Below are 19,691 nucleotides of genomic sequence, written 5' to 3' on the forward strand. Positions count from 1 at the left end.
CTATATTCAAGGTTGAGATAGCCAGATTTTTAATCAGTAAGGGAATCAAGGGTTATGGGGAAAAGGCAGGAAAGTGGAGTTGATAATGATCAAATCAGCCATGATCTCATTGAATAGCAGAGCAGGCCCAATGGGCCAAATGCCCTACTTCTGCTCCTACGTCTTATGAATACCAACCATGACAAGCCCAACACTACAGCATATCAACAGATGTGGCTTGTCCTTGTTACAAGGACATTGTCTAATTTCAGAATCCAATCTGATCAGTTTCCATCTTTTCCCCATCCCAAACTCAACTTCTATATTTTGTTGAATTAGTAACAACAGAATCCCATGCACTGCTGCTCAGCCATTCTACGAGTTGATAGCTCTTGCTGTCAATTATTTCAGTTCACCAAATCCTGAGTCTTGTCCCCACCAATTTTTAAAACAATTTATTTCACTAGTTTGCAACACCTGAATTACATTTCCTCACTTTGCCAACCTCACGTCTTTATCTCTGCCTCCCATTCAGCTTCCAAACCCATCTGCTTAAATAAATGAACTAAAATCCTTTCAGTACCCTCCCTGAACATTTCCCAATGCTTCTTTCATGAATGGCAGTAAATCTGTAATCTCAGAAGCCCCCAAGAGTTCCAAAAGCATTTTCGGATTCATTCTGCGAGCCTAGCATTGATCTGTAAGATTTTATTTACCTTTTCACCTGCTGACATGCATTGCAACAGTTTCAAATGACTGATCAACTGTTACTGCTAGAATTTATTTTCCAGACTCATTATCTAATGATCTCTATTTTATAATTAGATTTTCTATTTTTAAATGCCAACATATGTATTATTTTGTGTTTAGTACTGAATGCCATTGGTGAATCATCTACTCAGTTGTTAAATTACAGCTTACTTGAAATAGACAGCATCGTGACATTCAGTGAAATACTTCTTTAAAAAATCCTCTTAATGTAGGGTCAGCAAAAGTAAATACGTGTAGATTACAAGCCAAATGTGTCTCAATTACAAACTTGACGGTTAAAAAGGGTAAATAACCTTTATGGAAACAATTTATTTGTACAGATACTAGGACAGCTGATTTCCATGAGCCAATAAAGGTACTTTCTAGGATCCTCAACGTTTTATCTAGCACATGAAACAAAATTGAATTATGAATTGATTTTTCTTATATGAACCGACATGGATACTAAAACTCAGGCCTTCTTTCACAGAATTGTAATGGAAGTTAATAGTTCTCAAACTTAAGCATAAACTTTACCATAAAACCATGCAATAGAGATGTCCAGATTTATTAAATTTAGAAAATCAGTTTGTTCACAGGGTCAGTTTTGGGACCCTTGCTTTTCCTGATATATATTAATGACTTAGACTTTGGTGTACAGGGCACAATTTCAAAATTTGCAGATATGAAACTTGCAAGCATTGTGAAGATAATGTAGAACTTCAAAAGGACAGACAAGTTGGTGGAATGGGCTGACAAGAGGCAAATGAAGTTCAATGTGGAGAACTATGAAGTGATTCATTTTGGCAGGAAGAACAGAGGCACACAATATAAAATTAAGTGCACACCATAAAGGTGCAGGGGCAGAAGGACCTGGGTGTATATGTGCATAAGTATTTGAAGATGGCAGGACTGGTTCTGAGCGCGATTAATAAAATACAGTACCCTGGGCAATAGGAGCATAGGGTACAAGAGCAAGGAGGCTATGTTGAACTTGTATAAGACACTAGTTCGGCCTCCGCTGGAGCACTGTGTCCAATTCTACATGCTGCACTTTAAGACGTGAAGACACATTGATTGGATCCAGGCCAGTTGAAGTTAAAACCAAGACACAGCTGATTTCTTTGCTGGAGAGAGTTTATTGACTTAGTTCACAGTCAACACTGCTCCAACCCCCCAGAGTCCCAGCTATCCCCATTCATACTCCTTTGAGTATAACCAATTAGCAAAAAGGGGACACATTAACAAATCAAATAGAATTTAGGGAACCAGTCCCTTTAAGGGACACTGTACAAATACCCATCACCTGCTTAACAATGTAATTGCCATTAAACCTTAATAATGTATTTAATCAGTCAACGACAGGCATTGGAGAGAGTGTGCAGAAAAGATTCACGAGAATGGTTCTAGGGATGAGGAACTTTATTCATGTAAACAAAAACAAAAAACTGCGGATGCTGGAAATCCAAAACAAAAACAGAATTACCTGGAAAAACTCAGCAGGTCTGGCAGCATCGGCGGAGAAGAAAAGAGTTGACGCTTGATGTTGATGAGTTGATGAGGACTCGAAACGTCAACTCTTTTCTTCTCCGCCGATGCTGCCAGATCTGCTGAGTTTTTCCAGGTAATTCTGTTTTTATTCATGCAGATAGATTGGAGAAGTTGGAACTTTTTATCTTGGAGAAGAGAATGCTGAGAGGAGATCTGATAGAGGTATTCAAAATCATGACGGGGATGGACAGGATATATAAGGAGAGAAATGTTCCCACTTGTGAAAGAATTGAGAATGAGAGGGCACAGATTTAAAGAAATTGGCAAAAGAAGCAATGGAGATATCAGAAAAAACTTCTCATGCAGCGAGCGGTTAAGGTCTGGAATGCACTGCACGAATGTGAGCTGAAGGCAGGTTCAGTTGAAGAATTCAAAAGGGAATTAGACTGTTCCCTGAAAAGGATGTGCAGGGTTATGGGGAGAAGGCAGGAGAATGGCACTAAGTTAATTGCTCATTTGGAGAGCCATTGCAGACATGATGGGCTGAAAGGCCTCCTTCTGAACTGTAGCAATACTGCGATTCTGTGAAGGTTAAATCTGAGATAGAGTGAGAGAGAGATATGGAGAAAGCAGGAGAAAGAAAGGCAGAGATGTGAGTGAGTAGCAATAAGAGAGAAAGAGAGAGGGAGAGAGAGAGAGTGAGAGAGAGAGAGAGAGAGTTTATCTAGTGCCAGGAGTGGAAGATTCAGTGTAACATTTCATGTACAAACAATAACCCTGGGTTGTGTGTGTTCAGGGACAAAAGAGAAATGAGTTAGGATCAGTGTTTGTGTGAATGAAGCAGAAACATTGAAAGGGGGAAAGTGAGACAGACATTTCAGAGTGCATTTCAATCAAAATTAAATCTGACAGAGTGGAAACACACGTCGACAGGGAGAGAAATTGTCTGATATTACCACATTGCTGCGCGGGATCTTGCTATGCCTAGATTGTCTGCAGCATTTCTACATTACAACAGCAGACATACTAAGAAATACTTCATTGGCTGTAAAGCACTCCTTAAACATGGCTAGCATACATGCCACACAAACCCATTCTCAGGCAGTGCTACAAACAGACATAAAACCTCCATATAGTTGATGATTTACTCATTTATGATAAGGGAGTGGTCAGAGTTCTAAGACTTGACATACAACAATTGCACCAAGGACATTTGGGCATCAGAAAATGTCAAGCCCGTACCAGGCACAGAGCAATGAGAACATGGAGCTGACCAATGCATTACAATCTAAACTGCATGACAAAAAGGAGATGGCTCAGAAGATGGGGAATTTGCAGGGGGAAGAGGAAGGCATGAAAGGTATTAATTCCTCCCAAAATGTGAAACTGTCAACTGATTTTCACTTGCATTACGTAGTGCTTCTTAACCTAATTTCATTTTAGCAATCATCAGACCAAATGCAGGGAGCTTGCTTTAATGTTACACTCTGCACGTTTTATTCAGGAGTCTTGTACATCTTTACAGATGGACTCAGTTTTTGCACATTCAATTCCACAGTTTGCTTTCATTGACATGGAACCGGAGCATATTCTTTGTAACAAGCTGAACATTCCCTGCAATAGTCAGACCTGCTGGTTAGTGTACAGTATGCAGCAGAACAAGTGGTTTCCCTGCAGGAGGGACATGACTTTTTGATCCCTGTATTAAATGGGATTAATATCTAACTGTATAATATACAATGTCTATCATCACAGGAAGTGATGCAACCTCACACAATCTTGCTCTCTCTCTTGGATAAAGGGGAACCTGCAGGTGTGATGTACTTGGATTTCCATTTGATAAGGTGCTACATCAAAGGCTGCTACACACAATAAGAGCTCACGTTATAGGGGTAACATATTAGCATGGATGGAGGGTTGGTTAGCTAACAGGAAGCAGGGGGTAGGGATCAATGGGTAATTTGCCAGAGGGATCAGTGCTGAGCTCAACTATGTACAATCTATATCAATGACTTGGATGAGGGGACCGTAAATATGGTAGCCCAATTTGCTAATATTACCAAGTACACTGTCAAGACGAAGCAAGGAATCTACAAATGGATATAGATAGGTCAAGTGAGTGAGCAAAGATTTGGCAGATGCAGTATAATGTGGGTAAAATTAAACTTGTCCACTGACAGGAAGAATAGAAAGACGGTATACCATTTAAGTGGAGGGAGACTGCAGAATTCAGTGGTACAGAGGGATCTGGGTGCCCTGGTGCATCAATCAGGGAAGTTAGTACACAGGTACAGCAAGTGATTCGCAAAGCAAATGGAATGTTGGCGATTATTGCAAGGGGAGTGGAATATAAGTAGAGAAGTTTTTCTGCAGCTGTACAAGGCCTTGGTGAGACCACATCTGGAGTAGTGTGTGTAGTTTTGGTCTCCTTATTTGAAAATGATATAATTGCATTAGCATCAGAGAAGGGATTCACTCGGCTAATTCCTGGTGTGGTGGTGGGGGCGGGGGGGAGGGGGAGGGGGAGAGCAGATCGGAAAGTGAAGTGAGACCACAATCAGATCAGCCATGATCTTATCGGATGGCAAATCAGGCTCTAAGGGCCGAATGACCTATTGCTGTACCCAAGTCCTAAGTTCAGTATCTATGTAAATCAGAATTATAAATAGCTTTCAAAACTTAATATTTCAGCTATGTATAACTGAAAACAGATTTTCATCATCAGATCCATCGGTTGAAGATGTATGTTAAAAGTCAGCAATAGAAACCTAGATGAATTGCCTTGAAATGTTGATTTCAGAATAAATTTCTTGGTCACGTCAGCTACTTTATACCCCACTACAGGTAACACAGCCCATGGAAACTTATCACTGAAAACCGAAATCTAAAATAGTCCACAATGCAATATATTTGAGCCAAATGAGCAAATTACAGTCTTGATTATTCACCATATTATCAGTGAACTGACTTGGTGGGGGTTGGGTTCAGCAGTAGCAGATACTCAGTTGATGTTGGGATACCAAGATAATAAAAGTCATTCTGTCAAGGCCCTTTAACATTGCAGGTGTGAAACCAAACAGGAGGCACGCAGACTTCTAGCATTGGTTCCACTTAATAAAGAAACTGGAGAACCATCAATGGAAGTACTGATTTCATCATATTCTTGAATCTATGAATCTACCATCTGGGTTAAGTGTGCCTGTTCAGCAAAGTAAACAGAAGGAGCCAATCTTGCATGCTTGTGCTCTGGGTCACTATACTGAATTGTGGAGTTCACACATTTATAGAGCCCTACAACAGTTGCCAAGTGTAAAAGGGTCCTAACATAAAGGAACAGCACACACCTCCATGCCCCCAAACAGAAATAAATAAACCTTGGAAACGTACATGCATTTTTACAATCTCAGTTCAGTTCAAACAGAAGCTTGAAGGACATAGGCCATCCCTTGTTTAGCATGGCCTCTGGTGTGTTCCCGAAAACTGCATTGAATGAAAAGTGCTCTAAACGGAAATTATTTTCCCATAAGGACACAGGGATGTGGCAGGGGAGTTACTGAGTCTTAGCGTCTATTTCGGCCCTATCAACAAGCTGCTGGCTGGTGGATCAGGGAAAGTGGGGAGGAGTGAGCACCGGGCCCAGAGTCCACTTGCTGCTCTTATGACTGTGCAAACTAGCCGTGTTTGCCTACAAAACAATGAGCGCACTTCAACATAAATGGTTCGTTGGCTGTGCGGTCCTTTGAAATTACCAATAATGCAATAAGCTATATAAAATGTTCCTTTCCTTTAACAAAAAGATTCTGAATATTCAAGATTAATTGGAGAAATGTTATGAACTTGCTTAAGGACTTATTTTAAAAAAGTAATTAACATTATCTGCTAGATATTTATAAATATAAGAAATGGAGAACTCAAAATTAAAACTATGACTTAACCATCATTAAGCTTCAGTGTATCTGTGCAATTGGTGGTGGCATAAATATCGTTACCAAACAGAAATTGAAGCTGACATGTTAAATCTGGTAAGTCTTGAATACCAAGTAAATAACTGGGAAGCAGAGAACATTGTAATTGGTTACTACTCATGCTTGATTATACAATACAATGCAAACTTCACAGAACCTGTGCAGTGGAAAATTTCACCATCATAAAGTCAATATAGGTTCATTAATGTGAGGTCTATTTGCAACCATATTTGTTTAGCATCTTCCTCAAAATAATCTGGAGCAAGGTGTCACAAACACAGTAGTTAAATTTGCAAATGTTATAAAGCTAATGCAACTGATAAATTGCAAAACTAAACAGGATAAGCAACAGGAGGGTTTGAGAATACTTGAGCATTGGTGCCATATCATATTCAATGGAGAAACTTTAAAAGTATTTCTCATGGGGAACCAAAAATCCTAGAAGGGACTATCATTTAAACGGAAAGAAAATAACATGTATGAAAAAAGATAGATCTCTGGTCCTGACTGACAATAATTTGAAACAATCACAGTTGATCAGTAGCAGAAAGTAAACCAAATTAGGTGTTGGGATGTATTAGAGGGGTTAATATTGAGCCAAAAGTAAGTTAAACCTGCCATTTTATAAATCACTGGTATCACCCCACTATGTACAGATCTGGTCTCAGAAAGAAAACATTGCAGCCATTGTAAAAAAATATAAAAGTAACCAGTACAATTGAAAGGACGGGGAGACTGGATTATGATGATTACCAAATTTGACATAATCTCACTAGGTAAAAAAGGGCAGTTAATATAATTGCTACTTTTAGGATTTTAAAAATAGTGTAGACCATTACAACTAACTTCACCTAAATCTTTAGGTCCAAACGGAGGCAGAGGTAATGTTGGGTAATGCCTCAGCCAATCAGAGCCCACTTGCCAACCAATCAGCATCTTTTTCTCTGCAATATAAATTGTTGCTCCCTTTGAAATTAAGCATTCTTGTGCCTTTGCTGATGAGTACAAATTGAAAAGCTTTGACAGCATTTCTCTTTGTTTCAGCAAAACATTAATGTTAAATCATTAAAATGCAAATTGGGAGTAAAACTTTGGCATACAGTACCAGTAACTAGAGACAAGGCATATGACAAGTGCAGCATGCTTGAGAAGAAATGGAAACTTTGGTCCTGCAGTCCCCAAAGGTTTTCATCACCAGGAAGGGAGGGCAGGGGGATTTTCCTCACCCCCTGTGCCTGGGTCCTTTGTAGACCAAATGGTAAAAGTTCATTAGCTTCATTAGACAACAATTCTATTATTGTTGTATTATGCATCTACCAAGGCAGTAGGATGCATACTGGCTGCAAGTCTGAATCCGTATGTGTACACACACATGCATCTACTAGTGTCCTGCCTGGTGAAGAGGGGAGCTGCCAAGAGCAGTATGCACATCAGCAAAATTTATATTCACTGATTATAAATTGATCTCAACAAATTGTTCTCAACAAATCACTTCAAAGAAAACAATGATTATACTGGATTGGAAAATATTCTATGTAATATTTCATAATTTTACTTCAGCAACTGGAAGTTGCATTTGGATACACTATTACCTTGGATCACCAAGTAAGCAAGGCACAAGTAAACTTTGGTATGGTTGCAAGGTGGGATTCATCACACTGTAGCTCTATCAAGTTTTCTGTACATAATGAAGCACACTCCAGAGGGAAAATAATTTTTGAAGAATTAGTAGTCAAACATGTAATTGTTTGAGCCTTTCCCTTTGGATCTACCAACTTCAACTGACATATATTTCATAAAAATCCAGTTTGAAGTACAACAGCGTTATGAGAGAGAAGACTACAGAGGTCCTTGGATTACAACTCCCAGCAATCCATTCAGTACACAAGACAACCTACACTTTCTGGTGAAACAGGCTAAATATATGAAATCCCAAGTTGCCAAAATATATATATTTTTAAATCCTTACATTTTCAAGTTTAGGAAACTTAGTTCAAAAGTAGTGATTCTTCATGTCAACAGATGAATGGACCAAACCCACAGCAAGAAAAGCTTAATGACTGCCTACACTCAAAAACTCGGCAATTTCTATAATTTTTTTCCCTGCACATGAAAAGTGCTGAGTTATTTTATATATAAAGCCGATCACTCTTACCACTACAGCAAAGTGACTTTGAATGCCAACAGCTCAATAAATTGACAGATTGTTTCAGGATGGCCAAGGCAAACAGAGGCAAGTCAGACCACAAAATGCTCCAAGACATCCCTTGCATTTCTCCTCCCACTACAAAAAGGACTGAATAGTCTTTTCATATTCTTCACTTAGCATACTTTTGCAGATGCATAACTTATCCTTCATTACTTCTTCAAAATATTTAGATTCAGTCTCTTGGAGTGGCTGTGAAAACAAAGAGCTTTCAAGGGTTTAAAAAAATCCAAACATACATTCCAGTATATGGCATCAGCTTGATATCAACTGATGCTGAAGTCTGCAAGTTTTATAAGTGCAAGGCTTGAGAAACAAAATTAACATGGTACACAAAAAAGTCGTACAAAAACCACTTTAACCTACTGATGCGTGTGTAACATTTTTTTGCAGATATTATCCAGCTTGCAATATGACAAAAATTATACAGCAGACCTTGAACAGTAGCACTTACGTAATTTGCAGGACACTGGGAGTAGTTAGAATAGGGCTTATCTTTGGGTTGAAAGCAACTCACTAACACAAGTATAAGAACGGTTAGCTCAAATACCAGAGCAGATTTAAAGCTGGAGCAAGTCAGATCGTGACAATGCTTAAATACCCATTCACAAGGGTATTACCTCAATCCAGGCCAAACAGGATTATGCATTTTAGTGTCAACTAACTCTGAAATACTTATTCAGCTTATACGTATACAAATGATGTAACTTTCTTTCAGTGTGGCACATAGATTACATTTCAGAGTGTAAAAACGCTTATTAACAGTGTTTCCCCTTCCGCCTTGGTAATTATTTTTCATACTCTAAGTGAGATGCATGTAGTAATGGATAAGATGCATTCAATTATCCTACTCTGAACCAATATAAATATTACTCATTTTAATCATTGTAGCTATGCCAACACCTATAATTTGGCAGATGTTACAAGTTACAAGTCTAACAGGACATGGGTTGAACTGGCTAGGATAGGCGAAGACTTCCACTCAAAATCAAAATATTAAAATTGTGTCACATAACATTTTTTTTTTAATTAAAATCATTTTCTGGATGCGAACATTGCTGGCAATTATTGCCTATCCATGGTTGCCTGTGGATAATGGCAGTCCATTAGGTACGGAGTTCCAGGGTTATGACCCAACAATAATGAAGAAACAGTGATCATATGCCCAAGTAAGAACGAGGTGCTACTTGGAGAATTTGGTAATGATTGTGTTCCAATGCACCTACTGTTTTTATTCATATCAGGTGATACAGGTCTTTAGTTTGGGAATTGCTGCCAAAGAAACCAGAGTTGCTGCAGTGAATCCTGTGGTGTATACACACTGACAGTTACAGTATGTCAGCGTTGGAGGGAGCGGTTTATAATGGTGGATGGGATGTAGATCAAGCAACTTACTTTGACCTGGATAGTGTAAAGCTTCTTCAAAGTTGCTGGAGCTGTTCCAATCCAGGCAAGTTCCAACAGACTTGTGCTTTGTAGGTGGCACAGAGGCTTTGGGAAGCCAGGAGGCAAGCCACTTGTCAAAGAATACTCAATAGTCACAGCACTTAAATGGTTGGTCCAATTCAGCTTCTGACCAATGGTAACCCCCCCCCCCCCACCAACAGGACCTGGATGGTGGTAGCAATCATGTCACAGGAGATGGCTACCTTCTCTTGTTGGAGATGCTTACTGCCTGACACTTGTAAATCGCAAATGTAATTTTGCTACTTATCAACCCAAACCTGGGTGTTGCCCAGGTAATGCTGTATGCGAGCATGGACTGTCTCATTTTTGGAGGAATTGCGAATTGAACTGAACGCTGTGCAATCTATAGCAAACAGCCTACTTTTGACCTTATGAAGGAAGGTCATCAATGAGGCAGCTGAAAATAACTGGGCCTAGTATTCTGCCATCAGGAACTCTTGCAGTGATGTACTCAAGCCGAGTTGACAAATCAACGTCAACCATCCTTGTTTGCGCCAGATTTGACTGCAACCACAGGAGTTTTCCCACTGACTTCAGTTTTACTGGTGCCCCTTGTATAATGCTGCCTTAGTGTCAAGGGCAGTCAGTCATTCTCCTCGTCTCTAGAATTCAGCTCAAGTCTGATATTTGGACAAGGCTGTAACAAGGTCTGAAGCGGTGGTTCCTGAGCATTGGCAAGGCTATTGGTAAGTGCCACTTGATAGCACCACTGACAACTCTGTTTATTGAGTAGGCTACATTGATGTGCCTGAATTGGCTGAGCTTCCAGTATAAGTACTGCCAGCAACTTAGATTTTATGAGGGAGGGGTGGGGGTGATGGAGGGAAACACATTAGACCCATTAATAGCTCACACCTTCTAAGAGTTACTTTCATCTTTTCCTATGTAGACCATTTCAGTCTCTGACCTCAGCTATAATGACCATCTGTAAACACAAAATCATTTCCCCCATCTTGAATTTTGATCAAAAGGTTCAAATTCAGGAAAATAACCTTCTACAAATTAAGGTTTAACTGCTTGGATGAGGAAAAAATACTTACACTCCCCCACATGCATTTACCTCTAAATTAAATAAGAGTTTCCTTTTAAAAATATATATATTTCCAGTTAGCAACTCAGCTAGAGCAAAATTCAGCTGTTACTTGCGTGTCACTACCTTAAGTGTGTCTGGGAAATGAAGTTGGGCCAGACTTTTCTTTTTTTTTGGGATGAGGTAGAATCTCCTCAAGGATGACATGCTCCCACTCCAGTTCAATGTTCCGAGCTGGCTGATAAGTCCAATGCATGATCTGCAGATTCTGCCACATGCGGGGCAAGTGGTGCTTGAAGGATTGGGTAAATGGTTTGATTGGAACTTTGTGCACTCCCTCCAACGTCTTGACTTCACTCATTCCCAACAAAGTCTCTCAATGTGTTCAGTGCCATCCTGAATGAGCCTTCTCCATTTCGGTCGGTCACAAGCCAGGGTCTCCCATTAATCGGCGGGGATGTTTGGTAGAATAGTACACAGATAACATACTTAACCTACCTGACTGCAAAATCTTAACTCCTGGTGCTTCACAATAGGTAAGACCCACCAATAAAATAAATACAACTCTTTCCTTCAGGTTGTTCGTTTTAAATCACAAGATTAGTGATTTTTCAAAGCTGACTTAAGGATTTAGCTACAATTTTCAAATATGACTATTCAATAAAAGCCATTAATAACTATTATTTCAGTTTCAAATCAATATATTAACCTCTAAGGCAATAGTACTTTCGAACTTTTGGCCAAGCCCTACAAGTCGACTTAGAACCTGCCCTCAAACTCACTTCAAATCTTACCTTTAAGCAAGCGCCAGTGGTATTGAGTATGCATTTATCCAGCGCTCCTCCCTCCTTTCCTCAAACACAGCCACAAGTTAACCTCTTCTTTCCACCTCACATTCCTTCCCAAATGCAGCTACATCAACAGGAACGGTCCAGGTGTTTTTCCTGATTGCTAGGAATACAATTTGATTTTGATTCATCTAAAATAGGGGACTGAATTTATTCCACCACGTCTCTGCTCAAAGCGTGTACGTGGATGTTAGGTGGCAATTACAGTAGGTTTGATTCCGATGTCTTCAAGGTTATCAGCCAACTGACAAAATCCAGGATCACAAAAAATGGCCATTTGGGCAATATATCACAATCGCTGCTGCCTATTGAACATTACTACAAGGAAGGCAGGGAGAAAAAAAATCATCACACTGGAAGAAAAGCCTTTGGAAAAAAAGGCGTGACTTACTTATTTCCTTGGCAACTTGATCCAGTTTTTCTTGGGTTCTGCTGATCAGGACAATGCTCATACCATGCTTGGCAAGCTAGTGCATAGACAGAAAAAAAAAATCAAGAGTGAAAGATAATCAAATTAAATTAGAGGTACCACTTTTAAATAGTTTTTTTTAAAAAAAGCTTAAAATATCTAACTTTGCTTCAGTCCATTTTCTGGTACTTTTGCTTCCTGGCTGAACAGATATAACAGATGTGGATATGAGTATTCTAAGAGAGGGTCATGGGCAGAGCTAACAACTTTTTAACCAATTATGTTTTATCCTGATCAAGGTAAGCATGCTGTTTACCTAAAACAGTGTAAAGAAAGGAGGGCAGGAATTTTCAACTGAAAGGATGACCAGTTTTCTAACATACCTCCTTTGCATAAGCCTTTCCAATTCCATCAGTTGCTCCTGTAACAACTGAAAGAAAAAAAGTTAATAGTTTAAAAAATTCACTATGGCTTACATACATATATTATCAGTTTTAGATCACAACCGTGTTTTTGGTTCACAAATCCAAACACAGATGTAGTTTTAGCTAGAAATGTTATTACAAAAAAAAACTTTCCCTTTTCAATTCCTCCAAAATGACCAAATTTAGCTCCTTACACAGTTTATAAAGTAGAACCACACATGCACAATATCTTGTGCCAATCCAAATGCATTTAATAAAAACAGCGAGTTATGACTTGGAATGCATTGGCTGAAAGGGTAGCGGAAGCAGATTCAATAGCAACTTTCAAAAAGGGAATTTGATAAATACTTAAAGGGGAAAAAGATTGCAGGGCAATGGGGAAACACTGAGTGGGTGCAGGGTGGCTGGACTAGTTGGATAGGTCTACTAAAGAGCAGGCAGACACTGACACGAATGGCATCCTTCTGTGCTACATCATTCTATGAGGTTTGACCCTTCCGAAACTACCAAAAAGGTGGATTTTCATGGAGTCAGGTTTTGCTTGTAGCATTTCTAGTGGTCAAGGAGAACCAAAATGTTCAATAATCATGTAAATGGGTTATTACAACTAGACAGGAGGGATCTACTAAACAGCAGAGAAAAAGAACATCTGTAGCAGGCCCACCTTCTGAAAGAATCTGAACTTATAACAGCTGTGCAAGCTGGTAGGAACATGATGCAATAGCAAACAGTAGAAAAGTCTTCTTGCAAGACTATCTTTAGCCAATAATTATTTGGATAATTGCTCCATTAACCAGTACAGACATGACCCAATTTGGTGAATGGGGTAAATAAAAATGGATAGATCACGTCAGAGTCATCATCAGGGCCAGGCCAGGTTACAGGTCCTGCATGCCTGAAGACAATACTGAGGAAATCATTTGTAGACCATTATAAATCATTGTTAGACATCTTAACTATTAGCAGTGTAGGTGATTATGGTATTGGATGAGCCCAAAGTTTGCAAGTTCAAATCTCATGGCAAGGTGTGAAAATTCAGCAGGTCTGGTCATTTATGGATTGGTGCCAGGTAGAAGCACACACGAAAGCTGCCATATTGTTGGAAACAACTAACTGTTTCACTCATATCCTTTGGTGAAAAGGAACATGCCAGCTTGACCCAGGCTCGCCTAAATGTGACTCCAGTCCAAAGCTACACTGACTTAAATACTGTCTGAAGTGATCTAATAGGTCCCTTGATTGTGAAAAGAAAGCACTCACTGTAATGAGGACCAAATACCATGTTTTCAGACCAATGGAGAATGGTCAACAGGTGTAGTCTTGCCAGCAACACCCACATCCAGAATACAAAGTAAAACAATATTTTTGATGTATAATACGATGAAACTTAAAATAAGTTCTGTAACGTATTCGCTACATAGAATCAGGATGGTTACTCTAATATTAGGGTGTTCAGGACTGTAAGAGTTAATGTGGGGCTGGAGAAACAGTATCGCCCACATGATGCAGAGAGTCACATGGGAGTAGAGTGCAGTAATGAATCTGGTAGAAGTCGGCGTAAAGATAGCACCTAGTCAGGGCTGCATCCTATCTATAGCTATGTGTTATTAATAAACAGTTATTGTTTAACCAGACAAGCCTCCAGACCTCTTCATGAGACAACATACAAGCTTATAACATGGTGGCAGCAGGTGAAGGACCCCAAAATCCCTAAGAATGAAGTAAAGAAACTGCAGTCTGACCTGAGAGAAGCGCGCCTAACTTGAAGGCCTAGAATACACAGCTGGAGGTCACCTAAGAATCTCCATTACAGGGGAGCCGGACTAGTTGGATAGATCTACCCTCATTAGGAGGCTGATGGGTAGAAGAAAAATCCACTGTGTAGCATGAGAGGGCTTCACCAGAGCATGTGGAGGTCCGTTGCGAGACCTGATTGAAAGCAGAGTCAAAGGACATAGCCAGATCGGAAAAGGGTGAGCAAACTCCAAAAAAAGGCTGAAATAAGCTTTTAAAAATTCGGCGCAATAATCAGGCAGCACTGACAGACTGATCACTTTAACGAGCACGATTTGAAGAACGCTGCAGCCCGGGCCCAGAGTCGGCTCCATAACACATGGCAATCACGCGCGAACTGAAAAAAAAGTCTTAAAGAGAAATCAGAGCCAAAGAAAAACCCAGTTTCAATTTGATTCTCCAAACTTAGGAAACCAACATGCTGGCCAAAATGATTTGTTCAAAAGATTTTCTGTAGAACCGTTGACGTTTAAAATGGCTCCCTAACCACAGCAGGAGCCTGTCAAATCCTGACAAGCATGAGGGAAAAAAACCTGACTGTAGCGCCATTTAAAAAAAAAATTAAAGCTGTATTCCCTTGTGCTTAAAACAGCCATGGATGGTAAATTCACACTGCCAGACCAATTCAGGCAGATGGAAGGGCCAGACCAAGCACAAAATTGGCCCTTATGGAGATGATTAAGAAATATGATAGCATCAGGCTTGAATAAGAAAACAGAGGCTGAACAAGCGAATACACTATTAAATTCAGTTGGTCCAATAACAGGCGACACAACTGCCAGACAAGGAATAAGTGAATCTTCCGATAACTTGAAGAGGCCTTTGACACTTACTTTAACCTAAGAAGCAATAAAGTTTTGGAGCGAGCGAAACTTAAGAGAGTCCAAAAGCCTACAGACTCTTTCCTAAATGAGTTATACAGATTGGTTGAAGGCTATGACTATGGTGACCTTAAATTGGAGCTCATAAGAGATAGAATTGTAAAGGGAGAGGCTGATGATGCTCTTTCAGGTGTGCTCCAATCTAAAGGAGGTCTGACTTCGGAAGGAGCCATCTAAATCGTCAATTGGAAGTCCGCCAGCAAAACCAATCCATCTTGCCTGGTGCACAGCAACCCCAACAGTCCAGCTCATAAAGCAACAAAAGGGCAAGGAGACTCCAGGGCAAGGAAAGCAATATCCAAGCCAAACACAAGGTGGTGCCAGACCACGTCAGCGCTGTGGCGCCAAAAGATCTCTCAAACACGAGTTGTGTCCAGCAATCCGTGTGCCGTGCTTTCACTGCAACTGCCTGGGACACTTTGGAAAGATGTAAGTCCAAAACCTCAAGGTTTGTGGAGGATCCCAAACGATTCCATGAGATAAATGAGCCACACCAAGTCATCATCCAACAATGCTTCTTGGGAGAAATTAAGGATCCCAGGTTCACATTTTGAAATGGTGATGTATTTATAAATGGTCACCTCACGAATTTCAAGTTAGACACAAGAGCCAGTGTGATGGTCCTGTCCGATCAGGAACCATGGCTACGGACAACAGGCACACCATTGTATGGTCCCGGAGGAATCAAACTACCTGTCGTAGGCATGATTCAAGAGCCTCTCCGGTATGGCAAACAGCAAATAATTGAAATTTTGCATGTCATCCCCAAACAACATACAACCTACAACAGTTACAGCACAGGAGGAGGCCATTCTGCCCCACATGTCTGTGCCAGCTCTGTAAGAGCAATTCACCTAAGGCTACTCTCCCCTGTCTTTTCCCCCATAGCCCCTTCGAAACCAGAAAAGAAATTTGCCTTGCAGTGCCTGTACTTCCAGCTGGAAAATGTATAAGATTCTTAGGAGGGAGGGGGAAAAAAACTGCAGTCTGTAAAAAACTGTCCAATTACAAATTTAAACTAAAGTATTTTAACTACTTGTAAGATTAGCAACGAACTGTTAAAAATTTATCAGGAGTTATTCTACCAGCATGAATGGAAAATTTGCTTCTTCAACCTGCTAGCAGTCCTATTTTTAGCTTTGATCCAGTCGCTCCACTATAAATGCAAAAATGTTTTTTTTTAAAAAAACCGTGTACACCTGGGATATTTTTAGCTCTTGTGTTTTTATTTTTGACATCACCCTCCGAATTGTGACTGCAGAGCCCACGCCTGAGAGCTTAAGTTATTCTGGGCAGGTCCTGGTGACCTGTATCCGAGTGCCTGAGTGCAGTTAACACACTCCATTGATTCACGGCTAATACCACTGCAGTCGTGACAGCCGCATCTTATCCAAGTGCAAAAGGTCTGACTGACGAGGGATGGCGACAGCAGCACGTCTCCCGGGAGGGCTCTGTTAAATGAAAGGAGAAGTTGCTATTTCAATCCCTTTGCTCCTATAAATAGAAGATCCCGACTGATTCCTTCGAGCCAGGCAAAACGAGGCTTTCGGTGCTGGATTTAGAAACCACTGAAATCCCCTGGCGTGCAAGCTAACGCAGCCGAGGCATGTGTCGCCGCATATGTAACATCAAAGGGACCAAGAACAGCTTGGATACTTTCCAGTTGCAAGTTAAAATAAGCCAGGCAAGAACAAAAGGAAGAATAATTTGGGTAACAAGTGCTGGCTGCCCCCAAACGGTTCTTTGTGCTATATTTTTTAAAAAAAATAGGAGAATAATAAATCATTCTCCGCTGGCTGCCTCCCTCCCCTCCCTCTCTCCTCACGTGTGGATAGCTAACGCAAAGGGGACAAGCCATCCGTGATAGACGACAATAAACGGTGCGTAAGCAGTTGCGCAGGGAAGCATGAATCGGACGCAATGACACGCTGAAGATCTGCACATCGAGGCTCTCGTTTCACCACTGGCATCTCATCAAAACGTTCTACTTCAATAAAGAAATGGAGAGAGAGAGAGCGAGAGGGAAAAAAAAACAATCTTTGCCCCCGTCACATTTATAGGAATTGATGGCTTGCCAAGCAAGATGCGGATGAATATTTTATGAGCTAAAAGTGGCATTCAGGTGCCTAAAAATAGCTTCCACTGCAGGCCCGTCGTCAGATGGGGTTGTGAGCTGGACTGGAATACCTTAGCATGACTTCTCTTCATAGATTTTTATGCCAGCCCAAATATAAAAATAAGCACACACACACACACACACACCAAAGCAGAATTTGGTGCTATGAAGACTAAGCAAAAGCCTTCAGGTATTGCCTGTTTGAGCATTTTGATATCTCGTTATAAAATCATAAGATGAGCTTTAATATGATGCAGTCAACAACAACCAGCAATTAAATAGCACCTTTAACACAGAAAAAAAAACATCCAAGGCACTTCACAGGAGCATTATGGAACAAAATTTGGCACTGATCCACGAAAAGAAATACATGGGGAGATGACCAAAAGTTTGGTCCAAGAGGTAGATTATAAAGAACGTATTAAATGACATCAAAGTAGTAGAGAGGGGTTTAAGGAGGGAATTCAAGAACGTGAGGTGTTGGCAGCTGAAGGCATGGCCACCAATGGTGGAGCAATTAAAATCAGGGATGCTCAAAAGGCCAGAATTGGAGGAGCACAGCGCAATAAGATTATAGGGCTGAGGGAGATTAGAGATATGGAGGGACAAGGTCAGGGAAGGATGGAGAACAAGGATGAGAACTTTTTTTTAAAAATCAGGGTAGTGCTGAGCCAAGAGCAAACATAGGGCAGCGATCCCAGGGCGATGGGTGAATAGGACCTCGTCCGAGTGAGATTACAGGCAGCAGAACTTTGAATGACCACGAGTTTATGGAGAGCAAAATGTGGGAAGCTGGCCAGGAGTGTGTAAGAATAGTTAAGTCTAGAGGTCTCAAAGGCAAGGATGAGGGTTTCAGCACAAAGTGAGACAGGGGTGTGGTTGGTCAATGTTACGGAGGTGGAAATAGAGGGAGCTGGCAAATGCTTGGATGTGGTCTGTAATTCATCTTTGGGTGGGAGAAGACAACAAGGTTGCAAACAATCTGGTTCATTCTCAGGTAGTTGCCAGTGAGTGGGATGGAGTCAGTGGCCAGGAAACTTTTTTTTAAAATGCGTTCATGGGATGAGCACATCGCTGGTTCGGCCAGCATTTATTGTCCATCCCTAATTGCCCTCGAGAGGGACATAAGACTTCAGTCTTTCGATTTTAATTCGAAGAATTTTTTTCCTCATCCAGTATTGGCCATCAGATATAAAATACAAAAAACTACTGCGGATGCTGGAAATCCAAAACAAAAACAGAATTACCTGGAAAAACTCAGCAGGTCTGGCAGCATCAGAGGAGAAGAAAAGAGTTGACGTTTCGAGTCCTCATGACCCTTCAGCAGAACCCTTCTGCTGAAGGGTCATGAGGACTCGAAACGTCAACTCTTTTCTTCTCCGCCGATGCTGCCAGACCTGCTGAATTTTTCCAGGTAATTCTGTTTTTGTTTTGGCCATCAGATAAGTAGTCTGACAGTTTAGAGACAGTGGCATGGTCAAGCGAGGTGGTTGTGAGATAGATCTGCATGCAGTCAACCTACATGCAGAAACTGTTGGTGTTTCTGATGTTGCTAAGGGGCGCAATGTGAAATAGATGGGGACCAAGGATAGATCCTTGGGGGATAATGGTAATGGTATAGAAGCAGGAAGAGAAGCCATTGCAGGTGATTCCCTGAATATGACTGGATAGGTAAGAATGCAAGCAGTTAAGTGCAGTTTCACAGAGCTGACCAGTGGTAAGGTGTTGGAGGATAGTATGGTCAATTTTGTGAAAGGCTGCCTCAGGCTGTGACTTTGATCAGAACAGTTTTGATAATGTGGCAGGACTTAAACCCAACTGGAGAAATTCAAACATGGAGTTCCAAGAAAGATGAGCAGCTATTTGGGAAACAAATGCCATTCAAGGACTTGAAAGAGAAAGGGAAATTGAAAATAGAGGTTAGGGAAGTTTGTTTGCAAAAATGAGGGATCAAGGATTTTTTTTTTCTCTGAGTGGTGATGATGGCAGATTTGAAGGTAAGATGAACAGTATCTGAGGAATGAGAAGCTTTAATATCCGTAATGCCAGGAAGAGAAATAGGGTAGTCAGCAGTTTTGTGGGAACAGTGTCAAGGGAGCAAGAGATGGGTCTCATTGACAAGATGAGCTCGGAAAGACAGGATAAAAAATAGATGCAAGGTCAAGGCTCGGGCAGAGAGGAAACTTTAGAGGATGTTTGGCCGGGTGGGCAAGTCAAAAGGAGGGAAGTGGCAGAGCCTGCTGAACAGAAACTGAGTAACAAAGAAGTCCAGGAACTCCTTGTATGTGTAGGAAGTGAGGGTGGAAGGGACAGAGGAGTGGGATTGAAGA

At 40.8% G+C, this 19,691-nt stretch overlaps 1 protein-coding gene across 1 annotated transcript in view; it reads right to left on the reverse strand.

Moving 5' to 3' along the window:
* The window catches only part of hsd17b12a (hydroxysteroid (17-beta) dehydrogenase 12a), a 174,572-nt gene that overhangs the window by 105,875 nt on the left and 49,006 nt on the right, over window positions 1–19,691 (reverse strand). The window contains exons 2-3 of the mRNA XM_078549566.1: window positions 12,529–12,575; window positions 12,128–12,203 (exon numbers count right to left, since the gene is read on the reverse strand). Coding sequence (XP_078405692.1) covers window positions 12,128–12,203; window positions 12,529–12,575 — 123 coding nt within the window. The remainder of the gene's footprint in view (window positions 1–12,127; window positions 12,204–12,528; window positions 12,576–19,691) is intronic.

This window comes from Cetorhinus maximus, chromosome 9 (genome assembly GCF_964194155.1).
Source record: "Cetorhinus maximus chromosome 9, sCetMax3.hap1.1, whole genome shotgun sequence".
Classification (NCBI taxonomy): domain Eukaryota; kingdom Metazoa; phylum Chordata; class Chondrichthyes; order Lamniformes; family Cetorhinidae; genus Cetorhinus; species Cetorhinus maximus.